The 24020-nt window shown below is 42.3% G+C and overlaps 1 protein-coding gene across 1 annotated transcript; it reads left to right on the plus strand.

The window, feature by feature from the left end:
- Window positions 1-1045: 1045 nt before the first annotated feature.
- NARS (asparaginyl-tRNA synthetase) lies at window positions 1046-15107 on the plus strand. The gene is made up of 14 exons (XM_026070116.1): window positions 1046-1481; window positions 1738-1803; window positions 1914-2006; window positions 2433-2522; window positions 3826-3904; window positions 5080-5150; window positions 5439-5525; window positions 8230-8451; window positions 8857-9056; window positions 9494-9629; window positions 10587-10700; window positions 12272-12403; window positions 12946-13077; window positions 13668-15107. Exons 1-14 carry the CDS (start codon window positions 1338-1340, stop codon window positions 13797-13799), a joined length of 1698 nt encoding a protein of 565 aa, XP_025925901.1. The 5' UTR covers window positions 1046-1337; the 3' UTR covers window positions 13800-15107.
- The last annotated feature ends 8913 nt before the right edge of the window (window positions 15108-24020 follow it).

Genomic DNA, 24020 nt, shown 5'->3' on the forward strand with positions numbered 1-24020 from the left:
CCGCGAGGCCTGGCTCGGGGGCTTGGCCGAGTTAGGTACCTTTTACATGACCAGGACACCTTGAATTACTCGGGTTTTCCGGTTTGGCGTTTTAGGGTTTGTGTCTGCCCAGGATGGGCGTTTCCGAAGAATTTACCTGTTAAAAGCTGCAGTTAGTTATTCCTCCGCTAAATGTGACGAATCTTGCTAGACTGATAGGAAACATTATACTGATGTCTTTTATTATGGCAGTTTATGCTTTTATTCCCTATCGGTTTTTCATGAGCAAGTCCATTTTCCATGAACACTGGAACTATACATTAAAGTATTTCTAAACTCTCCAATTAAAACACACACACGTGCGCACTGTCCTGATAGAAGTTAGTTACTTATAAGAAGCTAATTAAAGTATATATTGCTTTTCCATCTGCTTGAGGAGAATATTTCTAACATGAGTTTTCACCAGTGTGTTTCAGGCTTCTAGATGTATGAAAGTAGCAAAAAAGAATGAAGTGCGTGTATGTACCTGTCTGTGTATGGGTGTGTATTGACATATATGCAAATATATAGAGAGACACGTGGATAACCTCTGCATTTTGCTCTTGTGCACTATTGTGCTCAGTTTTGGCTGTAAGCAGTTAATGCAGCTAGTAATGAGCTGGAGTGTTTTAAGGTTGGAAGATGAGAAGTCTTGAGAATGCTCCTTACTGCGAGACTTATGGAGCTTCTCTGTTTAGCGTGGAGAAGGCTAAGGGATGGCTTAGTCGAAATCTGGGAATACAAATATGGGAAGCAAGGTTTTGGTAATGGACTTACCATCAGACTGAGGTTTTATATGCTGTTATCCCTGGAAGTTGAAACTAAATACATTCACATTAGAAGAAAGGTTCACGTTTGTAGACTGCCCATACCTGAGCAGGGGGTCATGAAAGTGCTTTGTGGGTCCTGCAGCAAAAAGATCTTATCCTCTGGTTTTGATTTCTAGTTAGGCTGTGGAAAAAGGAGGAAATATCTTCAGTTCTTGTAACTGGTGATTCATTTCTTGGCTATGAGTCAGCCAAATGTTTAGCTGAGCTGTCTGACTTCTCTCAACTTATCATCTCCCTGCTCATCTAAAAAAGTTATTTGCATAAAAAGCTTCTTCCTTTTTGGTTCCTGATGTTAGCCAATAACTTTCAAGAGTTCAATGTCTTGGAAGTCCCTAAAACTTTGGCATAATCACTTGCTACATGGACAGATTTTTAAAATGGAAGATACTAACCAAGTCTTATACTGTCTGACCAAGCAGTTGTTTTTGAAGGTTTATCACTGCTGATAATTCTGAAGACTTCAAATCCTTGTGTGTGTCCAGTACCTTCATGAATGGATGCACAGTCAATACATTTTTAAGCAAGTGTCTGTATTTGTCCTGTGTTGTAGAAGAACTGTACGTCTCTGAACAAGAGGGCAATGATTCCACCGGTGATGGGACACAAAAGAAACCATTCAAAACTGTTTTAAAGGTAACTGCAGAAGACACGTGTGCTGTTTATTTTCAATTCACAGTTCAGCTTCACTTAGGTCAAGTGGCTGGCATTGTGTATGTAACGTACTTGTACATGTACATTTTATACCTCCGCCCCCCACCCCCTGACCAGAAGGATCAGAAGCAGGATGTCTACTCTCTCTCGTGGCTTTAGTCTGCTTTATCTCAGCATGGATTTAGTTTACTTACGGTGCCATTCATTCTGTCACCTTCCCCCTCCCCCTCTTTTTTAGGCTCTAATGACAGCAGGAAAGGAACCGTTTCCTACTATTTATGTGGATTTGCAAAAAGAAAATGAGGTACTGTAACATTAGAGCTTCTGAGCAGAAACTGTTATTTTAATGCTCCTCTGCGTGAAGGGACACAAATGTAATCTCTTATTTTCTGCTGTCTCCCTGGATTCATCTAGAGATGGAGCATTATTTCAAAGTCACAGATGAAGAATGTCAAAAAACTGTGGCACAGGGAACAAATGAAGAATGAGGCTAAGGAGAAGAAAGAGGTAGGTTGCAGATGATGCCAAGTTGGAATCAGCATGGCATCTTTCCTTCCCAAAGACATTAAACAGCCCTGCCCTGCCACCCCCCAAAGAAAAACCTTCAGTTTGCTCCTCCCTGTATCATTCTTTTTTATATATAGGTTTTTTACAACTTGCCTTTGTTTAGATTAGGACAAGCAAATGACTGAAACTGGCTGGGTTTTGTATGATTGCAGTTTATTGCCTTTAGATTTCCTGGAAAAAATATGAAATGCGTCTGTGCATAGTTTCTCATCAAGGTCACCCTCCTAGGTTAGGCCCTAGTAGGGCAGCGTCAAAGCTTTTCAAGACACATGTTGTTTATAAGTGTACGTTATAGTCTCCAGTAACCGAAGCTGAGAATCTTACAAAGCCTAGTAGCAATTGTTTAATAAATTTTTTAACAACCAGGCAGAAGATCTCTTGAGAAGAGAGAAGAACCTAGAGGAAGCTAAGAAAGTTGTTATCAAGAATGATCCTAGTCTTCCAGAGCCAAAATGTGTGAGTAAGATCCAGTGTACTTGATGCGTGGCCTTAGTTACAGCCTCTTCTCTGTACAGACGTTGGTTCTGACCTGCTTTGTGGCACTGGCAGCTGTTGAAGGCCACTGTCTTGTTGCTAACMATAAATGTAATCTTGTTTTTCTTGTTACCTGTGCCTGCTAGTATTTGGACTTTGGTCTTTTTCATGCACTTGATGGTTACCTGAGTTTTGTCAGTTCATGCATCAGACTTTTCTGTGTCCGTGTCTGTCTCCTGGTAGAGACCATACTTCTGTTTGAAAAAGTTTATTTCTGCTTTAGTTGATTCTTCCTGTGGTGGAGAGTGAAGAAACACTGCTAGTTAGAGAACACAAGGTGTTGAGACATGGAGTACAGTTCTTATACGGTTATTTCTACAGTCCTGCTGGATTTGGTGGGGCTGTGTGGGCCTTAGTTTGGTAAGCAGATGTTACATGTGCTGCTGAGTGGTGTTTTTGGACAGGCCCTGTGCAGCGTGTATGGAAGATGGTTTTGCTTTGAGCCTTGCCCTCTCAGGGCTGCTCTTTGCGAAAGGGAGAGCAGTACCCAGCTGTGCTGAAATCATTCGCTGTCTCTTCTAGACCACCCCACTCCAGCAGCCTGACTTAGTGAGGCCTCATCCCTTTCAAAGGGGCCTGCTGGATTAATTGTTCTGACCACAGCAGTGTCAGTACCTCAGCGCACGTCTAGATGTACCTATGTCAGATCCAGATTTGATGTCCTCTGCTTCTTGGGTGCTAACTGCACTCATCTATTGAATATTTTTAGAAATTAATCCAGAGATGTCCACTCACACTTCAGAGCACTGGAAAATGTTTCTGGGGCATCATTTCTAAGTTATCTGGTGATTTAATGTATCTTGGAGTTCCAGTAATACCTGAACACTCTGGTCTTCAGGTGTGAGCTGCTAAGTGTTTTGACTTCTCTACTTGGCCAAATGCGAAGTGAGTTCCTTGGCTGATCGAGGGTATTGCGGTTCCTAGTTTCTTTATGGCAAAGTGAGCCTGCTAAATAGAATGGGCTCCATATGAAGTCTGCAAGTACTGTCCAGACRTGCTGTCTGTGATGTAACCGGATAAAATACTCTTTCCTTCCTACACAGCTGTTTGGTGTTGGCAGCTGTGCTCATATTTTGACTGGAACTTCCCTTCAAGTGCTGGGAGGAGATATTTTGGGGAGGGGAAATGTCATATATGCCTGTATTCTAAGTAATTATATGGAAAACGTCATCTAAATGCTGATTTGCTTTTCTCCAGTTGATTGCTTTTATTCCTTGCTGTGCAGGTTAAGATTGGTGCTCTGGAGGCTTACAGAGGGCAAAGAGTGAAGATTTTTGGCTGGATTCACAGATTACGTAGGCAAGGTAAACCACAAGCACTTAAAAGTTATCAAACCTATGCAAAAAGATGGAACAACTTCCGTAGCCATCAAAATCTGGAAACTCAGAAGGAATCAAACAGCATTTATGCTAAAGTTTTTAGACCATCAGTTAGATGTCCCCTGTGGTGTACCAAGCTGACCAATGCACCACTGACAAGTTCTGCATGATGTATGAATACACAGAGGTATCTTAAYCATAATGTATGAATGTGTACAGACTTTTTAGCCCAAAGCCTTTGGGATGTTTGATTTGGAGGCCAATTCTACAGATTTTTTTTTTAAAAAGACTTAATTTTTGTTTCTTAAACGAATCCTTCAAATTGAAGAGCTAATTTGCATCTATCTGCTAATGGTGAAATCAACAAATTAGTGGTTTTTTTTTTTTTTAAGTTATGTAAAGTGGCATAACTTTTAAGTATAGTGAGTAATACTTGCTTTCAAAATGATCAGTATCCTAGTTAGCAAGGTGGTGTCAGCTGGGGAGTGAGAGGCTTGCGTAAAACTTCCYAGTACAAAGCCAGAAAACTGCTTTTTGTGTTCTCTTATGATTTAAAAAATAAATAAATCTGGAAGTGTATGACAGAGCTGATTCTGACTTCATACGTAACCTTTGTTCACTGAAGGACTTGACCAAGCAGTTGTGGATTTGGATATCCTGACCAGTTAATTGTCTTTGGTTCTGCTTCTCTGTGGTTGATTCTAGCACCTAGAAAAACGAATTTCTTAACCGATGCTTTTGTGAGGATGTGGATGTCCAGGGTGACATCGCTCCCCACGTTAGCTGTAGCTTGGGCCTGTGCACTCATCAGTTCTGTCAAACGGACTGGCAGTCCCTCAGGACCCGAGCGCGTTTGCTGGGGTCACGGCATGGCAGTGCCACCCCAGCCCTGTTGGGGTTGCAGCAGGCTTTACTCTTGATGTTTGTTGAAGCTTCTTTTAGCTCAAGTTAAACAAAATACAGCTCTGTGAAAGGCTCCTGTAACTGAGCTAGTGCTTCAGTGTTTACCTGGAGCATCTTCTGTTTTGTTTTTTAACGTGATCACAGTCCTTCAGTAATAAGCTGCACACCAGGGGGTAATGTTTCTTGGAGTGGGTCTGTTCGATGAATCAGTGAATAAATCTGAGGCTCTCTGCATTTTTTGTTCTGTTTTTAACTAGGAAAAAATTTGATGTTCATTGTTTTGAGAGACGGCACAGGATTTCTACAGTGTGTCCTTTCAGATGAACTGGTAAGTTGCGATGATACAATTCTGTTCTGTCTCTAAATGAATAAATGAAGAGTTTGTACCTCATCTGTTTTGCCTTTATATAGACTCTTGGAAGCTCTCCTAAACCTGTTGATTAAATCCTACTATTTAGTTAAATTGTATCTCGTACCACTAGAGTTTTTTGTCAATGTGAAAACTAACTAGAAGTGATTATGAGTTAATCTTGTCCATGATTCCAGTAGATCTCATAGAAAAACTAGAAATTAAAAATTATCTTAACTGTCTCTTTGTTTCTTTTTGTCTCTGTAGTGTCAGTGTTACAACGGGCTACTTCTTGCTACAGAGAGCACCGTTGCAGTGTATGGTACACTGAACCTGGTTCCTGAAGGCAAGCAGGTACGGCAGTTAGATAAGGCTGTGTGTTTGCGTTCTCCTGCTCTGTAACAGGTTATCGTTTTCCTGATGGGATGAGAAGCAGAGGTGGAAATAATTACTGGTTGAGTTCAGTGGGAATTTGTTTAAAAATCAAAACAAAACAAACACCAAACCCCCAAACCTAAAGCTGCTGCTGTCACCTGCAGTTCAGTRTGTGTGTGTGAGAGAGAGAGAACTAAGTGACTGTTCTGCTTTACCTTTTGCCTGAAACAATTTTCCACTGATACATCCTGTAGATATTTTATAGGGTATTTCAGTGCAAAATTATATTAACTAAATAACATGGTTTTATTTTCCCTAGGAAAGGTAGTGAATGAGGTTTATTACTTTTTTTTTTTAATGAGATCAAGAATTTGGGCTTAGCTCTTCCTCTTATTGAGATGTGCTTGTAGACTCCTCACTATGTTTATTATAAGGATATTCATTTGTCCTCCAGTGAAGGAGGATGAACAAGGCAATTTGTTAACTTGCTTTGTAACACTGTTTATAATGGTGGTCTTGGATTAGTGACTGGGCAGATGTGATTTTAAGCCTTAAAATGTGATGGTACTTATGCTTCATACCTCTCTCATAGTTGAGATCTACAAACTGTTACTGTTCAGAAAATTGTTTGAATCTGGAGTTAGCTCCTTAACGTGGCTTTAGCCCTATGTGTGAAGAATGACTCATAAAAAGGATTCAAACTGAAGGCAGCAGAGAAGCTTTTAGGAACCCTTATCTGTGACAGTGACTCAATATACACATCAGAACACACAGGCCTATGTCGGGGTATTTATTCAAAATCACTGTAAGACTTCTGTCTTAATAACTGACAGAGGTGACTGAAAGACAAAAGTAAATGTGCATCTGTGTTGCAAAACTTAACCTGTGATGCAGCAACAGCAAGGAAGCTGAGGACAGATTTGTTCTATTAAATCTCAAGTAGTCTTTTTTAAGACACGGACTTTTGACAGCTAATTGTAGCACTGTTTTTTTTCTGAAGGAGAACGCAAATAGCAGATAGCAGAGAAGTATATCTGAACAAAATTGCATCTTGGAACATTGTTGCGCTGTTTCAGACAATGTTTCCAAGACGCGTTAGATAGTATTTGAGCAAAGTAGTCCTCTCTCTGGCTTCGCGTAGTATATAAAATAAAGTCAAAGTGGAACTCGTGTGTGGTGCTTTGTAGATAATTCGGTTGTTTTGTAAGCCACGTACTGTTGGCCGTTACCAGCATGTCTTCCAAAAGAAACTTGGATAGGCTTAATTTTTCTAGTTCTCCCTGCTGCTCAGGTTCTGTCCCCAAGAGCTCTCCCTAAGGTTAGAGTGACAAGTTCAGTTAAACTCGAGTCCGCTGCTTATGTTTTCGTGTCTTGTCACAGCAGTATAATGCTTTCAGTACACAAAAACACCAGATTTGTACGTTGTTTACAGTGAGTCAAATATCTGTTGATTAGACTTTGTAAAACTGCATTTATATCTTGAAAATACTGCGTGTGGAGGGGAAAATAATATATTTGGGGGAACAAAAGCATTTTCTCCTGTGACTCACACGGGAGCTTCTGGCACCAGAAGTGCAGAGGTCAGTTCTGTAGCCCAAGCAGCTGGCCARGGCTCAGCCCTGGGTCTGGGACCTCTGTTTCCCCTGTAGTAGGGAACAGAGTGGGGAAAATGAGTCAGTATGAAACTTCCTGCTTTCACATAGAGGTGAGATGTTGCCTAGTGCAGAAAGATTGCTCAGGCCTCTCTGACRGGCAGACTCAAAGGTACCCATATACGTAGTGAGCTATTTCTTCCCTGTCACGATCTAAGCAACTTCTTTTGACTTCTTTGGGAGTCTGCCATCCAGAATGTGTCTCAAATGGTACAAGGAACAAAATATTTCCAATGTCGTACTGCAGTTTTGAGTCGGCATTGTCTTCTAATATACGGCAGAACTCTGACTGTGTGTGTGTGGTGTGATGTTCCTAAAGGCATATAGGAAGGTGCTTTGTGCCAGCGTAAGCTACCACAGAATGGTTCTGGTTGGGGGTGGGGTGGGGACCTCTGAAGGTCATCTGGTCCAACTCCTGCTTGAAGAAGAGCCAATGTTAGGCCAGGTTGCCCAGGGCCTTGTCCAAGTGAGTTTGTGAAAATCTCCAAGGACTGAGATTGCACAGTCTCTCTAGGTCCATGCTCTAGAGCTTGTCCACCCTTGGTGTGAAGAATTTTCTCTTTATGTCCAGTTGAAACCACCTTACTGCAGTTTGTGACTGTTGTCCTTTTGCTGGACAAATCCAAGAAGAGTTGGCTCCATCTTCTTTGTAACCACTCATTAAATAGTTGAAGATAGTAAGGAGCTCCCCTGCCTGCTTAGCATTCTGTCCTTCCTGCTGAATGAACCCAGTTCTCTATGATATATTACACTTGAGTTTCTGGATGTGTTCTGTTTATCTTCTAATTATCTGGCAATAGTACTCAATCCTACAGGMAGGTCTGAAAGATGCATGCGGGGTTACAAATGGTGTTTTTCAAGGGTGGTATGACTGTGTTACGAAGCAGCCACTTTCAAAATAACTGCATTTAGAAGGGCTTTAGCATCTCTTGTTTAAACTGGAAGGATTAGCATCTCTTTTAAGATGCCACATGGTGACATTCAAGTGGCAAAAAGTGGACTGAAATTGTTGCTGCTCTTCAAATTGGCAGGCTCCAGGAGGCCATGAGCTGAACTGTGACTACTGGGAGCTTATCGGTCTAGCCCCGGCAGGAGGGGCTGACAATCTACTCAATGAGGATTCGGAGGTTGATGTGCAACTTAACAACAGGCATATGATGATTCGAGGCGAGAATATGTCCAAAATCTTCAAGGTGCGCTCCATGGTAGTACAGGCCTTCAGGGATCACTTCTTTGCCAATGGATACTATGAAGTAAGTATATTTTTCTTTGTCTGCAAATGACTTCTTTAATCTCCTTTCTTCAGAGCCATCTTGTTCTCAGAAGAACTGTATAGACTTTGATTGACCTAAAATGGGCAAAAGAAAAACTGTTTGCTAGGAAGCTCTTATTTGATTGCTWTTATAGACATAGCCTGAGATCTTCAAAGATATGTAGATGCTTCTGGGGCATTTAAGTGTTACAGCATGATTCACAAAAAACCTGCATACTACTTCTTAGGGTACTGACAGATATCAGAATGAAGTACTTGTATGCTTATGTACAAAAGCTTTGTAGATGGTGTTCTGGAAGAATGTGCCTTGTACCACTGTTCTTGCATGTTGTCGTCGTCATCCTTAATTCTGCACTGAAGTAATGACAGTCCTGTTCTTTAACAGGTGACACCACCAACTTTAGTCCAAACACAGGTTGAAGGAGGCTCAACCCTGTTCAAGCTGGATTATTTTGGTGAAGAGGCGTACTTGACACAGTCATCCCAGCTCTACCTGGAGACCTGCATTCCAGCATTAGGAGATGTTTTTTGTGTTGCTCAGTCTTACAGAGCTGAGCAATCCAGGACGCGCAGACACTTGGCAGAGTATGGAGAAAATATGCATATTCATTATGTATGTATAAGTGAATTTATAAAGCGGGGAAGCAGCAGACAGCTGGATGACAGAATGTACAGTGAGAAGGCAGCATTAGGCTAATAGGGAAGGATTGAGCAAAAGGACTTTTGGAGAAGCATCTTGTCTCCATGGATGACCAGTGAGTTGTAATATGTTGATGTTTACTGTTTGAAGACTTGGGCTAAACAGAGCTGATAAAATTTTTAAGAAGTTTTATCTATTTAGAAAATACAGTTGATGCTGTTGTTTCATTGACAATGTGTTTACAGCCTTATTTCCTTTACAATTTAGAAGTGGGAGAAATGAAAAAGGGGATAAARGGGGTTCTTTCTCTTGAGGCTTTTCTCATAGCTGAAGATAACTTGCTTGTGTGTGTTTTTTGTAATGGTATGACCTTCTGTTTCAGATACACTCATATTGAAGCTGAATGCCCTTTTATAACTTTTGAGGAGTTGTTGGACCGTCTGGAGAACCTGGTTTGCGATGTAGTGGACAGAGTCTTGAAATCACCTGCCGCAAGCTTACTGCATGACGTAAACCCGGTAGGCAGCAGTGTGAAAGACAGTCATGAATAGACTAGAAGACCTGATCTTTAGCCTTTTGTGATCAGCATGTCCATCCATTTGGAAAAGACAGGACATGGCAGTGAGCTCTGCTTACTTCTGTAGCAATGTTCAGGGACATCAAAAGAGTGATGATGCTGCAAGGCCGGTAACTGTGCTCCCAGGAGAAGGGGACTGCAGTGGGAGAAATTATAGACTAGTAAGGTCCAGGAGCCAGCTGTGTGCTAGGATTTATTGTAATGTGTACTGTACCAGTGGAACAAAAACTTGTCCCAGAGCTTGTAATATTGACCAACTAGTACTTGCAGATTGAGCACAAGGGAGCAGTGACACAAATTTGGTGTTTTACTTTCTGTTGTGGAACTTGGAGCTCTGTAAAGCTGTCTTCTGCTCTTAGAAACACACTTTGTTGTCTCTGCAAAGAAAGCTAGCAGTCTCTTAAAGCTGTGTTATCTCCATCTCTGGACATATAGACCCAGTCATCCCCAGTTGTTTTGACTTATTTTCCTGATAAACACTGCATTTTTMCTGCTGTGTTCACCTTTAAATTTGGGCTGAGATGGGGGCAGGAGGTAGGAAATAGCACAGGCTCAAGCCACCCCGCGGCAAGTTCTGAAACAGAATGGTCAGGTTAACGCCTGTGTGTGCAATGAATTCACAAAAGGAACAAGCCTTGAAAATACTTTCTTCTCCTTCTCMTGCCATCTTTTTCAGCACCTGTTCTGTGAACTTTACAGCACTGGGTAGGCAGCTATGTTTGGTTCTAGCTTCAGCACTTCTCGGAGCTTGATCTTTTAATTAACAATTTATTGATGCATGAACTGGAAAGAGTCATATGTATACTTTAAGTCTGGGAGTAGACTTGCTGATCAGTTAGAAAAATATCTTTCTTAAAGATAGGATTCTAACCGTTTTTATGTCTATTCTTATTTGCAGGGCTTCCAGCCCCCAAAACGTCCTTTCCGACGAATGAACTATACTGATGCCATTGTGTGGTTGAAGGAACATGATGTGAAGAAGGAAGATGGCACTTACTACGAGTTTGGAGATGTAAGTCCTTTTGAGGCTCTTGAGGAATTAAAACAAACAAAATCCCGTAGCCCTGCACTAAAGGTGTAATAGTCAGTGACTGGAAGAACAATGTGTTYGGACTATAATGCTATTGGATTTTTTTGTTGCTGTGTGAAATCTGCTGTGTTTTGTTTAGGATGATGCTGATGAGTGGAATTCTAATCCCATTTAAGTCAAAGTGGATTTTGTGCTAAACCTCCGGCCTGGACTGTGCTGGCAGATGTAGTGATGCTGTTCTGCAGTTGCACTGGGGAGATGCAAGCAGGGCTTGGGTTTTCATGCAGTGTCTTGTAATGCTGGAATCAAACTCTGTTTGTCATCTGTCCATCTGTTCCCCGTCTCACTTTTTGCCAGCCTGTAAGGCAGAATGCTTTGAAGGAACTCAGTAGGACTTGGTGGTGGTGTAGCCATAGTCACAGAAGGATTTAAGAGAAGCAGGGTTTGTAGGGAGAGATTATATAATTTTCTTAACTTTAAAGTCTTCAGAGTAAAGTCTGAAGAAAAATTGGTTGCTCGAAATTTGGTGTGCTGTTTTGTTTTGTGGGTTTTTTTTTTTCTGCTGCTGTTTTTTTCCCACCTGTATGAAAGGATTATAGAGATGGAGAGGGAAAGGCCTTCAAACTGCATTGAATGTTGGGTTCCATAGGGAAATGAGGATTCTGCTCTCCTCTCCCTGCCCCGTTTCGGAGGGATGCTTTCTTTGTGAGGAAGATCATGTTCCTATCCCTTCCTTACCCTTTCCTTGCTGTGTACAGCAAGTCGGTGCTGCAATGCAGTGTTGGGCTSGATTAAAAACAAGTAACTAGCAGGTGTGGCTGTTTTTTAAAGAAAACTCTAGTATTCTGACTTTAACTTGTAGTCTAAGAAATGTGTGTTACCATGGGCTGAAAGAGTTAAATCTTTGGGGGATAGGAGGAGTTTTTAACTAAACAAGCAATGTTTAACAAGCCATGGTTACGTGATCACTGGTGTTTTGTGTCTAGCTGCGTAACTGGTGTCATCCTTCCCATCTCCCCTCTTTTAAACACTAGAACTGCTGATTTGGTTAAAACAAATTTCTGATTATATACTTTGCTAGATGTTTCACAGTTTATTAAATTTCAGTCAGAAAACTTAAAATACTCTCATGGCTGTAACTAATCAGTTGAGTTTATTAATAATAATCTTATATACATAACAAGGAAGCACTTAAACTTCTTAGTTTTAAGGTTTGTGGGAAACGGTTTTGGGGAGGAAGGAATCTAGGCTCTTCAATGTTTACTAGTCATTTGGAAAGTCTCCCTTCAGGTTAGACTTTTCATAAGCTTTCTGTCTAAAACATTGGGATGATTATTTATATAAAGTTTCTTGCGTTCTTCTAAGATAAGTTTGATTAAAAATTTAGGTACAACGGGTGAATGCGTGGATATGTGTGGTCTGAAACTATCTTTGTGTCTTTCCTGCCTGTTTTTTCTGTTTTCCTGTCCCTGTTTTCCTCCCCTGTTTTGTGGGACTTGAGATTTTGTAATGTTTCTCGTTTTAAATATTAATAAAGTCTTCTTTAATCGTAGGATATTCCTGAAGCTCCTGAGAGATTAATGACAGACACCATTAATGAGCCAATCCTGTTGTGTCGGTTTCCTGCAGAGATAAAGTCCTTTTATATGTCGCGCTGTTCTGAGGATTCCCGGCTTACAGAATCTGTAAGTTGGTGTTTTACCTAGTGTTACAGACTCCTAGACGGGGTGGGAATGTCTGTGTGAATGAGCATAAAATGAATGACTATTACAGCAAAAACTTGAAAAATTCTTATCAAATTTCATTTTGGGAGTCTGTTGGCATGGCTTGTTGGTACTATAAGAAATAAACAAAGCAACTCTAAAGTGCTTATGAATAATCTAAAGACAATACTCCTCTGACTGTTCTTGAAGCCTGTTGTCTGAAAACCAGCTGTTTGGCAGCCAGGAAGAGTAGGTGCTGTTCTCAGCAATGCCGCTGTTCTTGCATTTTGTGGCTCAGTGTTGTCAGGAGTATTGGAGATTAAATTGGAGAACCTAGTCGGTTGGCTTCTTCCATCTATAAGCTGGGTCTGACAGGAATTGCCTTCCCTTCTTCCCTCATGGAGAGTTAAAATTATATGGTAAAAAGTGTTACGGGAATACTCTTTTAAGTTTGGGCTCTTTTTCCTTCCCCCTTCTGTAGACAGCTTATTTGTACTAGCTTGGTCTCACGTTGTGTGTTGTAGGTTGATGTGTTGATGCCTAATGTTGGTGAGATCGTTGGAGGCTCTATGCGCATCTGGGACAGTGAGGAGCTAATAGAAGGCTATAAGAGGGAGGCCATTGACCCCACGCCGTACTACTGGTACACTGATCAGGTGCGTAGAGCGGATTCTACGTGCCGCTTGTCAGGCAACATGGTGTCTGAGTTTTTTTTAAACTCCTTTTAAAGTGATGCAGTCTAAACTGGAAACGTATTTTTTGTGGCCAGCAGTGGATGATCATTTAGCCATTTGCAAAATGCAGTGGGTTACAGCTTCTGTTCTGTTGAAATTGCTTTTGCTTGCTGCAGTGCACGCTACCCTTACAGATCACCTTCGTTAGACTGGCTAACGCTGGTACGCGCCTCTTGTAGTGTCTGCTGCGATGCGCTGCCTTTGTGAGGCCCTTGTCTTTTAGATAAAGACAGATTGGTCTCTTCAGACTTAAGTAGTTCTACCTAGTGTAACAGGAGGAGAAGAGGACGAGGCTGGAAAAAAGTCATTAAGACTTTCCTTTTCAGCTTCCTTTTTCTAGTCTTCCCCCTCAGAAATTGAACGCAAATATCTTACCTGGGAAGACCATAATCCAGTTTCCCTATCATTCATTCAGAAAATGATTTTGTAATTTTTTTTTCTGCTGGTGTTATTTAGCTTATTTAGGCAATAATTGCATGTTTAGTATCTTACTTCTGCTTTTAATTTCACAGAGGAAATATGGTACCTGCCCTCATGGTGGATATGGTTTGGGGTTGGAACGATTCCTGACCTGGATTCTGAACAGGCACCATATCAGAGATGTCTGTCTCTATCCTCGCTTTGTCCAGCGCTGCAAGCCATAGCCACCCTTGGGATGAAATGCTAGAAAATCAAGCAACTGATGCTTGGAAAAGAACGATTCACTCTACCATACTACAGCCTGCCTGAGAACAAGACTTACTGCAACCTGTTGTTAATACAATCACTAATTTAGTTGGGAGGGAACCCTTTTTAAAGGAAAATGCTATTAATTAACTGGAAGAATCCTTAGAAAAAATTGTTAGGCACATATATACTCTCAAGTCACCATAAAACAAAGATCCTGATAAGCTGGCATTTAAAAAACAGATGATGTGCTTTTCCCTTTAATTTCTGTGATTTATGAATAAAATATTTGGGGCATTTAATTTTTTTGACCTCTGTTTTCTCTTTTGTGGTTTCTTGTTGGAGAAATCGGAAGGTCAAGCTCTTTAAATTCCCAAATACTGACTTTTGAGAATATTATGAAGATGTTATCATCTATATAGCTCAATGAAGTATAAAAATGAGAATAAACATATTAAGCGCTGCACTTTTTAGCTCCTACTGCTTTTAATGAAAGTTTTGTTTGAGTTTATTCAGCAGCAAGGTATGTGGTATTGAATGCAAAATTCCCCTGCAAGAGAGGCGTACTTCTTTTTTTCCAAATTATTTATTGAGCCTGATTGTGAGGTACACTGTGCTAGTTCTCCCTGGTACTCGTGGACAGAGCGCAATCGTGGGACCACGCACACCTAACATGCTGAATTACCATTTTAAGAGGACTCTTTTAGCTCATGGACACCTGGATGTTTGTGTTGCCTTTAAAACTAAGGTTCTTCCCTCTGTTGCAAACAAGAAATGACTGATTGAAGRCCCAAAGAAATCAGTAACTGTGAAATAGAATTGGTTTCCAGCATTGTACGCTGACTGAATTACTGTCCTCTCTAGATGAATTGTAATTCAAGCAGTGCTTTCCCGTTTCCCGCTGAAGAATGTTTTCATAGTAGAGCAGTCCCATGTTTCCCAGCTGGCCCGGTGTACTCTTCTGCTACTGCATCTTAGCAGATTCTCTGCTGTAATCAAGTTATCAAATAGAATTAATTAAATATTAAATCTGTTGATCTGTCATCTGGATGCTTTTTAGCCATAAATAAACAGAGTCCTTTTACTACAGTGGGGAAAAAAAAAAAAAGTAGGTGCATCATTTGCTACCTGCACCGAGATTTTATCTGGATTTGCCATTCATAGAATTGTTGTTGAGCTCTGTGATGTCCATATTTTTGTAGTAAAAGATTGTTTTTTTTCTTCATCTTGCATGTTACGTACACAAACTAAATCAGCAATCAATAAATTCATGGCAATATGGAAAAGTCGGTGTGCAAGACTGGTTTCTGACCTGTAATGCCTATCGATTTTTTGTTTTTCTTTTTCCCCTTCACTGGGCCTTTATAGCAGACTTGCTTAAGATACTCTGCCTTGCCTTAGGCMATATCTGCATGGGAAGAACACGAGAGGTGAATTTTAAAGTGCAGTAAACACATACTCTGGAAAAAATGGAACCAGGTCTTTTGTGGGGGGGAGTGTTGGGTTGTGGCTTTGTTAGTTTTAAACTTAATCTCCAGTAACATAAAACCAGGAATTTTTTGACTTGGATAGTTCCCCTCAGAAACATCCTGTAGAGAATAAATGAGAAATGTAGGTGCTGGATAATTAGTTGCCAAGCACCAACTCCAACAGGAATAGGCTGTGACCTCCGGCTGCTGTGACGATTGAAGCATTTAGCTTCAGAGCTGCTCTTAAATGTCCGGATTCCATGTCATCTCGGGGTTTCTTTGGGACTGCTGCGGCATTGCTGTGTGACTCGTGGTGTGTCTTTGAAGGAGGAGTGTGAGGAATAGGAACTTTGAGGATGAATGAAAGATGCTCTAAGAAATGAGAATTGCAAGGACAGTTTTTTCTTTCTTATCTACATGTCTGAATTTACCCTTTTCACCTATATTCCCTCTCCTTTTGTGGCCTAGTCTTTTTCCAACTGAAAAGGACAATAGCTTTTAAGAGCTGCTGCTTGAACAGTAATGTGCCTTAGTTCTGTTTCTCACATTCATCCTACTTATCTCTTTTGTCTTTTGTGCTGTTCATTGTCTGAATTTAGAACTAAAGCTTTTTTTTTTTTTTTTTTTTAGCTCTTGTAAAGGTGCAGTCAACTATAATTTTCCTTGGATATTGTTGCATATGTGTTAAGTACATTAGCTGGAGAAAGAGAATAAAAATGCACAAGCTTGACTGCATTCTAGAACAAAACAATAGCTATTTTTTACTCCCAAACTTACATACTTGACAAACTATGTTAACAGTGAGCTATAGCAAAAGTCATCCTGCTCCAAATGTTAACYGGGCTGCCAGACAGTAATCACACCYTTTGAGGGTTTTTTTTTCCCCGCTGCTTTGTGCTGATATGCTCAAGAGGCTTCTGTAATTCAGGATTTGTATAGATTTAAGAATTTATGGATACATAAGGAGAATTTTTGAATATATACAGACTTCTATTAAATTTTTGCTCAAATGCCTGGAGTGATGGGAAGGGGAAGCCTGGGAAAGAGCCACTATAGTTCTTCTATATAGGATGTCTCAGGACATGAGATGATAGGGGAAGCAGCAGATCAGACAAAGAGGTTAAAGGTGACAGGAACGAAAGATGCCATCAAATCTAACTTCATAGAGAATGCTGTGGAGTCTCATAATCTGCTCACGGTGCAGAGACGGTGCTGGGCAAGCTGCCTGCATGAGAAGGATCCCTGAATTAAGCAAAAGGCAGCGTAAGACTGTTGGTGGATTATTAAGGACCAATTTCTTAGCCAACCATTAAAACCTAATGGACAGGCATGTGGTAAAGTGTTGCTTCAAAACAAACCTTCGCTAAGTTAAATAGGATTGGTGTGGTCCCTGGTTTATGGTCTAGGCACATTTCAGGCCTTTATTCATTAAGAAATAAAATTACTCTTACTGATTGAGAAATAATAAACATTCCTTGGTTTTTGTTTCTCTTCTTCTCTGCCCTAAAAGATTTTCTAGTTTCTAATATACCTAAATTCCCCCTCCACTCGTTGAAACTGGCCTCAGGCCTCACTCGTGGACCTGGCAGGACTTCAGAGAACGCTACCTTGGCAGTCCAGGCTTCAGCCTGCTGTGTGGCAGCCTGGAATCGGTTTCAAGGTTTGCTCATGGAGACTTTCACGGGTCACTGGAAGAACAAAAAGAAACTGTGGGTGTTCAGATACACTGTGGTAGTGCTGCACTGGGGCTGTGGTTACTGAGAATCTCGCAAACGGAGGAGAATTGGATCTTCATTTGAATAACAAACTTCGGAAGAACCTGTCAGTTACGACTTGAACCAAACCCCAGACCGATGCTATGAGGCTGAGGAGGCAGAAGCCTGGTCTTGCTAAGGAAATGCCGGTTGGATCACCTAGCGTCAGCGGGCCCAGGGGGTCCTTTCACCCATCATCGCTGCCCGCTGCTGCTGCGTTCCCCAAAGCCACCACGGAGAACTGCTGCTTAGCGTCCGCTCCGCGGGGCAGCAGCACCAACCCGCCTCAACTGACCGGGCGCAAGCTGTGGCTGCATGTTTCAGTTTCCYGGCTGTTCGCCCAAGTACTAGTATTGGGGCGGTTATATTCCACCTTTAACTTGGCATCCAGCTATATATGGGAGTTAGGGGGCAGGACTGGGTTGTGCCAGACTGTGTAATGAGCTGCTAAACACTCTGTCTTCCACCTTCAAGACAAGTAGAAGTTTATGGACAGCTCGGGACTTTATCAAGCATGGGGACTTCCAAATCGGTAGGGAATATATTAACATAAGGTTTTGCTTTCATATAAATGAATCATCCCCAAATGAGGAATTAACTTGCTGGGCTTCTAGACCAGCCTGCCCCGGAATAAGCAGATACCATCTCATGAAGGGCAAACAAAAAGCGCCTGTGTCTGTCAGGGCTGAACGCAGCCAGTGATAGGTGGGTGTGCACACGTATAAGCCTGAAAACACTGCGGCAAGCTTTGAGAAAGGACATCACTGTAGGAGCTGTAGTCAGCAAATCTGTGTACTTCACACCCCTGGATCCCTTCCTCACCTTCTTAAGCTGGTCATGGAGCAATTTCTTAAGCTGCTGCTAGAAGATGTGGGATTCAAATTAAACATTAATGAGCAGGCTAATTCTTCAGATAGTCTATATCTATTCTACATACTGTGGTAACTGTGTTGTTCCACGTGAGCTGGAGCCTAAGTTACATTGCTGCATATGCACATGTCCTAAAATTTTGCTGGCTAAATTTAGGATGTGGAAAAAGAGGTGGAAGGAATAGAGCATTAGAACAAGGAGTGAGTGCCCCAAAGGGCAYGAGAGCGAGTCAGTAGCAGGGCCAAGAATACGTCCCTGTCCGACTCCTCCTGTTCATTGGAATGTGCTGCCTTTGATTCACAACATCCACAGACAACATGAGGGTGTCCGTATAATGGAAACCAGCCTGCTCTGCAATGGTACGCAGAGGTGCTGGCGGTCATAAACTGCGGTCTGTGGATATCTGCCTCCCAGCCGAGAAACTCTGTTCCTCCCAGCACGTGAAGGAAACCTCCTCATAAATGATGCACGCTGCAAACACGGTGTGTATCCATCCGTGTGTGCGACATGCAGCTGTACTGCAAAGCTTCCTACCGTGCCCTGTCAAAGGCAGCATTTACGTTTTGAAACGTCCATTCTTTCTATCTCTAAGAGAAGATTTCAGCCTGCAGAACACAGAAGTGCCAGTCGCAGTAAATAGTTATTTTTTTTCCTGGTGCATTGGGCTGAGACCAACACGTTCGTTTCATTTAGGAGGACAGGCATGTCACCAAAATCAGGAGAAAAACTCCTTAACACCAATTTTCAGTGACAGGCAGAGAGCCAACATGCAGCCCCTCTCGTGCCAGGCCACAGTGTTATGTGCTGATTAAGCCCTCAGCCTCAGGCAAACCCCTGCTCGCCCCAGGAAGCGCGTGTGACGCTCTGCAGGAGTCACCGCCGTCGCAGGGTGGGAAGGCTTTTGTTTTGTTTGCTGGTTTTCGCACTATAATTTCATCAAATTTGTGTAAGTAATTATCATGTTCTGGCTAGTAATTCTCCTGTGGCCATCTTAAAGGTGCACTAGCGCAGAGGTAAAATAACAACGGCCTAATAGTAAACACTGCTTCGATACAGCCAATGCTCCTCCGTTATTCGCACGTGTAACCCTACAGAGTGCTCAGTGCCACTTCCAAGTAGGCGCTGCCCCACTGCAGTGTGCTTCCCAAGCTTAAACCTCCTCCCCTCCCTGCTTTTCTCCCACATGTGTAAATATATATACACGTGGGTGTGTGTATATACATATCGACTTCAGTCAAACTTGCTTTTTTCAGTAAAAGCTCATGTGAAAATACCTCCCCAATCATAAACACAAATAAAAACAACATTTAAAAAAATTCCAGTTAAATGTGCTTTTGCAGGGACAAAGTCTGGCCAATAATCTGTTTTATCTGAACTGAGTTTGCACACCCCTCTGGTCCCGCTTTAACATACTCAGTAGAAGCACAAAAGAGTATGAACTCAATTTTTTTGTCCTCGCTGTTTCCTTTGCTGTGGCTGTGCTTCTGCCTTTTGCGTGCAAAGAGGGCAGGTGACAGAATGGCTCACAAATAGCTGGAGGACATTTGGTACCCTGTGTACAGCTTCTGAATTTTGACAAAGACGTGTTATAATTAAATTGCTATATTAAAACGGTCCATCTGTATCCTCTGTTACTGACAAGGACCGTGCCCTTCCCTTTCCAGACCCAGGGTGACCTCTGTGCTCAAAGCCTAAGGGCTGTCCACAGCGATGGGCATAACCTGGGTTACAGGGGATGGGGGTGGCCCTGGAGGAGTGGAGAACCACTAGAGGCAAAATGAGGAGCCTGGTGGTAAAGAGGCCGTGAGTTAATGTAAACTGGAAGAAGCGCTGTACAGCTGTACGAGGCTCCTCGTGAAACAGAGAACGAGGGACATGAAGATTTTTGTAGGCGAGGATCCTGGGTTAACTTCAAAGACTAACCAAGACCTGAGGAAGTGGGATGAGCTTCTCTGCTGAGCAAGCTCCCAGGAGTTGCACGTTCCCATTTCATGTGGAGGGCTAAATCAGCATTGCATGTGTGTCATACCACACTGTGATCAAGAACTGCTCTCCCATGAATCCATAGAACTTGAAATCTTTTTTTTTGAAGGGTCTGTGTTTAATTTCTTAGAGTCTGGCTCCCACCACTATGCAAACATAATAAATGCCTAAGTGATATTTTTTAAAATAATCTTCTAGTGTTTATATTTGCAAAGAAAACCTTGAAAATGTAACCTGGGTATAATGTAAGGGATGCAAATTGAAAGACTTCTATTATTTTTAGCTTCAAAACCTAGATGCTAGGGTGTTTTCTGTCTAGTTTTGTTTTAATCATGTGATTGTTGGGTGCTTGATCTATAATTTCTGAGCCCTTGGGGCTGGTGCTAATGGTCATGCAGGGACAGTGCAAAATAGCCAAATTAGAGCAGACAAATAGACTCCCTAGTCGATTCTTTCTGCAGCAGCAATGTGATGGACTTGCACTAGGACAGCATAGCGTGAAAGCTCTATTAACTTGCATCTTGAGAGGTTTCAGTTATTTGAATGACTGAGAAAGAAGCTTGCCTTTGGAGACACAGAACAACTGATGGACGGGGGCTTCCTGGGGCCACAAGACCAGGGGTTTAGGCTGGACTGAGAGGAAGCTAGACCCAATAAAGTCAGAGGGACAAAGAGGAAAACTATGAGCCCAGAGGGAGTGGATTTGACGTTAGGTAAAAGCTAAGGAGCAGTCCCAGACAAGTGATGGGGGGTTCGTTCTTGACACGCACTTTCCTGGGATGTGTGCCGCTGAAAGCCTTGAAACCCTCAAGCTGAGGAAGACATTGAAGCTACGTTTCTCCAACTGCTCATCATGTGCCACAGCCACAGAGCTACCGGTTCAACCAGGTACCCCACTAGAACAGCAGCACCCTGTTCGGGCTGTCGTGTTCGGGACAGAGCTCGGGCCCGTGGAGGAGTCAGGCTTGCGCAGTGGAGGACTGCTGGATTAGCCGTCTCAAGGGATAAAGGCAGAGAGTTCCCACCCTGGAGGCTCTCAGTTGTGCTGCTCACCCCTGATGAAGCAGCAGCGGTTTGCAGATCTTTTGCTGGCAAAACACAAGGCACTTGGTGTGCGTTAGACTGTGAGAACCTAGGTTTTAGGACGGGGGCGGTGAAGTGTCTTTTGGACTTAGGTTCTTAGTCTTTCTTTCTACAGCGTTTCTGAGCACAACATGGCTGCAGTCAGCAGAGAGACCATTTCAGTTCACTCTCTCACATGGCCCCTGAAGTTGTAAACTCTACCCAAGAAGGCTCACAGTTTCAATAGGATTATAGGAAAGTGCATACTCAAATATGCCAAGGGGTCAGTACTAAACCTGGGATGATTTAGTTTTATTGTTCTTTCAGTAAGAAAGAGATAAACTGCTTTAAAAAGGATAACAAACAATAAACATTATGGAGAACATGCATTCTTCAAAGGGACTGTGAAATAAAGTTGATGGGCAAAGCCAAAGCTGCCAAGCTTAAAATGCATTTTGGATGTATCCGCTGGATTTAGATATGCAGAAGCATTTGACTGGAAGGCTCTCAGTGAGCATAAAATGTTTGCTTTTTACAGACACAAATCTGGAAACAAGTTAAACTATTACTGTATTGGTAAATCAGTATAGCCTCTTTTGCATGCAGATGAGTAAATCTGTATGAAAGTATTTTATCTGATACAACTGTTTTCATACAAGTAAGGGAATATCACGTCTGGGCTAAGCATCTTTATAACACCAGCTACTGAATTTTTGATAAAACTCATACATTACCCAAAGTCGTTGTACTGTTACAGTCAAAACGCAACTGTGGCCTTGCTTGAAAAGTGCATGTTATCAGTATTAAAAAAAATTCCAATAACCTATTTCCAACCACTGATATAATTTTGTTGACCTTAAGAGTTTCTGTTTGAATGTGTCTATTCTGGTGAAATTTTGATATGTGAGAAAACAAAGCAACTCATTATAGTGAAGGAGAAAYGCATTATTTTGATGTTAATGGAACAAAACATGCATTTTTTAGTTCAGAACAAATTTTCATTTAGCAGTCTATGTTATATAAAAATGAAATATTTGGATGTGTATCAAAAGAGAACATTTTTTTCTGCCACAAAGTAGGTTTAGAAGACTTAATTTCTTTTGGTAGTCATGAATGAAAGCACATTGAAATGTTGAAATTCATAGAATGAAAATTACATTCTTTTTAATGGAAATCAAACATGGCTATTGGAAACTGAACATGGCTTTTGCTGAGCACAATAGCACTCTATAAGGCGCATACATTTACTGACATGGTACAATCACTATATTGACCCTTGTTAAATAACACTTGCATTTGAGCATATTTATGCCTGTTTTCCTGCATACAGTATGTTTCCACCAAGATATGACAGATTTAATTACTACATACCTCGGGCCCTTGAATGAACTTAGCCTGTGGCCTAAATTTCAGCCTGTGCATAAACTGCACATAAGCAGCCCCAAGAAATACATCATGCAATATCAGCTTGTTTATAGATAAGCCAAAAAAACGGAGTGATCTGATGGAGTGCAAGAAGTCCCAGGTATTCTCACTGACCAAATCTGCTGCTTGGAGCCGTGTTTGGAACTGCTCTCTTCATAAACACAGTGCAGAATCAACAAGCTCCTATTTGCGGCACTTTGACATTGCTTGTAACTCATATTTATATTTGCAATTAGTTAGTAATTGTTTTTAGCATTCATTCATGCTTTCACAGTGTGTCTTGAGCCCTAACCGTGCTACTCTATCACCATGAGAGTAGCTCTTTCTTACACGACTACAACCTTTCCGATGTTCCCAGCATTCTACATCTTTGGCAAAGCTTTTAGTACTACCTCACACCTCCAGATTTTTCAGCATGTTTCTGATATTGGAGCTAAATGACCAGCTTTGTTAATCAGAGCTGTGCCAGACTCATCAACCCCCAGCCGCTAGTCGAGAGGAACACATCTGTTCTCATGCTTAAGATTTATCGAAATCTGCCTGTATGGACTTACACAACATGGTTCACAGTCTGTCTCAAGTGTTAGTAATTTTAGGCTATTTTTGGTGTAACTTGGGCTTGCAAAAGAAAGTCGTCAAAATGGTAAAAGTACAAAAGGAACTGAAACAAATAGCAAAACAGTGCTACACTGGGAAGGAAGTGCATTTCCTGAGATGGAAACAAGGACAAGAAAAGAAATGGAGCTGCTGTGCAGGGAGGATGGAGCCAAGTTCGAACGGATTCTAGACATCCAAAGGGGAAGTAAAAGTCACAGTACAAGTGTTGGTGATGAATATCCTCCTCTGATACTGAAAACACCTGCAATAGCAGGTCCGAGAGCAAGGGCCGAATTGTGGTTGGTACTTCATAATTAAAAAATAGCAAAAGAGAGAAGCTACACTTCCTTAACTGGAAAGAAAATAGCTGATCCAAACAGCTGCAAAACTTACTGACCTGCCCTTAACAGCATGGAAGATTTTTGAACATAGGAGAGAAGGAGAAAAGAAATGAAGATGCTGAGACAAGTAATGGGCCAAATTACAGTGGGTGTTTATGAAAAATATAAGGGTTAAGATCTAGTGAGCACAATTTAGGTAAAAAGGCCTCCAGCCAGTGCAGCGGGCGGAGAAGGACCAGAAGATCTGACTTTATGGCTGAACTTTTATAAATGAACGGAGCACCCCACATGCCGGACGGCGCTCGCAGCGGGCAGGGCAGGGGGCTCCGGAGGGTCTCCTGCCCCCGGTCCCGCCGGGGGAGGGCCGCGGCCGCTCCGCTTCCACAGGAGCTAGACCCTAACCAGCCCCCCTCGCTTACCTGCAGGGCGCAGGTCACCCAGGATGGCGCACGCGGCAGCAACGCGGGGCCGCGGCCCCCCGGCGCCTGACAGGCCGGCTGGCGGCACCGAGCTCCCGCGCCCGCCCACACCGCCCGGCGCGGGCACGAGGCGCCCTGACAGGAGCGGCGCGCGGGCAGCCGCCCCGCGGCCGTTACCACCCCCACACCCCCTGCGAGCGGCCGGTGGGGCCGCTACACCTTCCCCCCCCCGCCGCTAACGGCGCCCCGCGGCCGTTGAGGCCGTTACTACCCCCACAC

The sequence above is a fragment of the Apteryx rowi genome, unplaced genomic scaffold (genome assembly GCF_003343035.1).
Source record: "Apteryx rowi isolate R43461 unplaced genomic scaffold, aptRow1 scaffold_304, whole genome shotgun sequence".
In the NCBI taxonomy this organism is placed as follows: domain Eukaryota; kingdom Metazoa; phylum Chordata; class Aves; order Apterygiformes; family Apterygidae; genus Apteryx; species Apteryx rowi.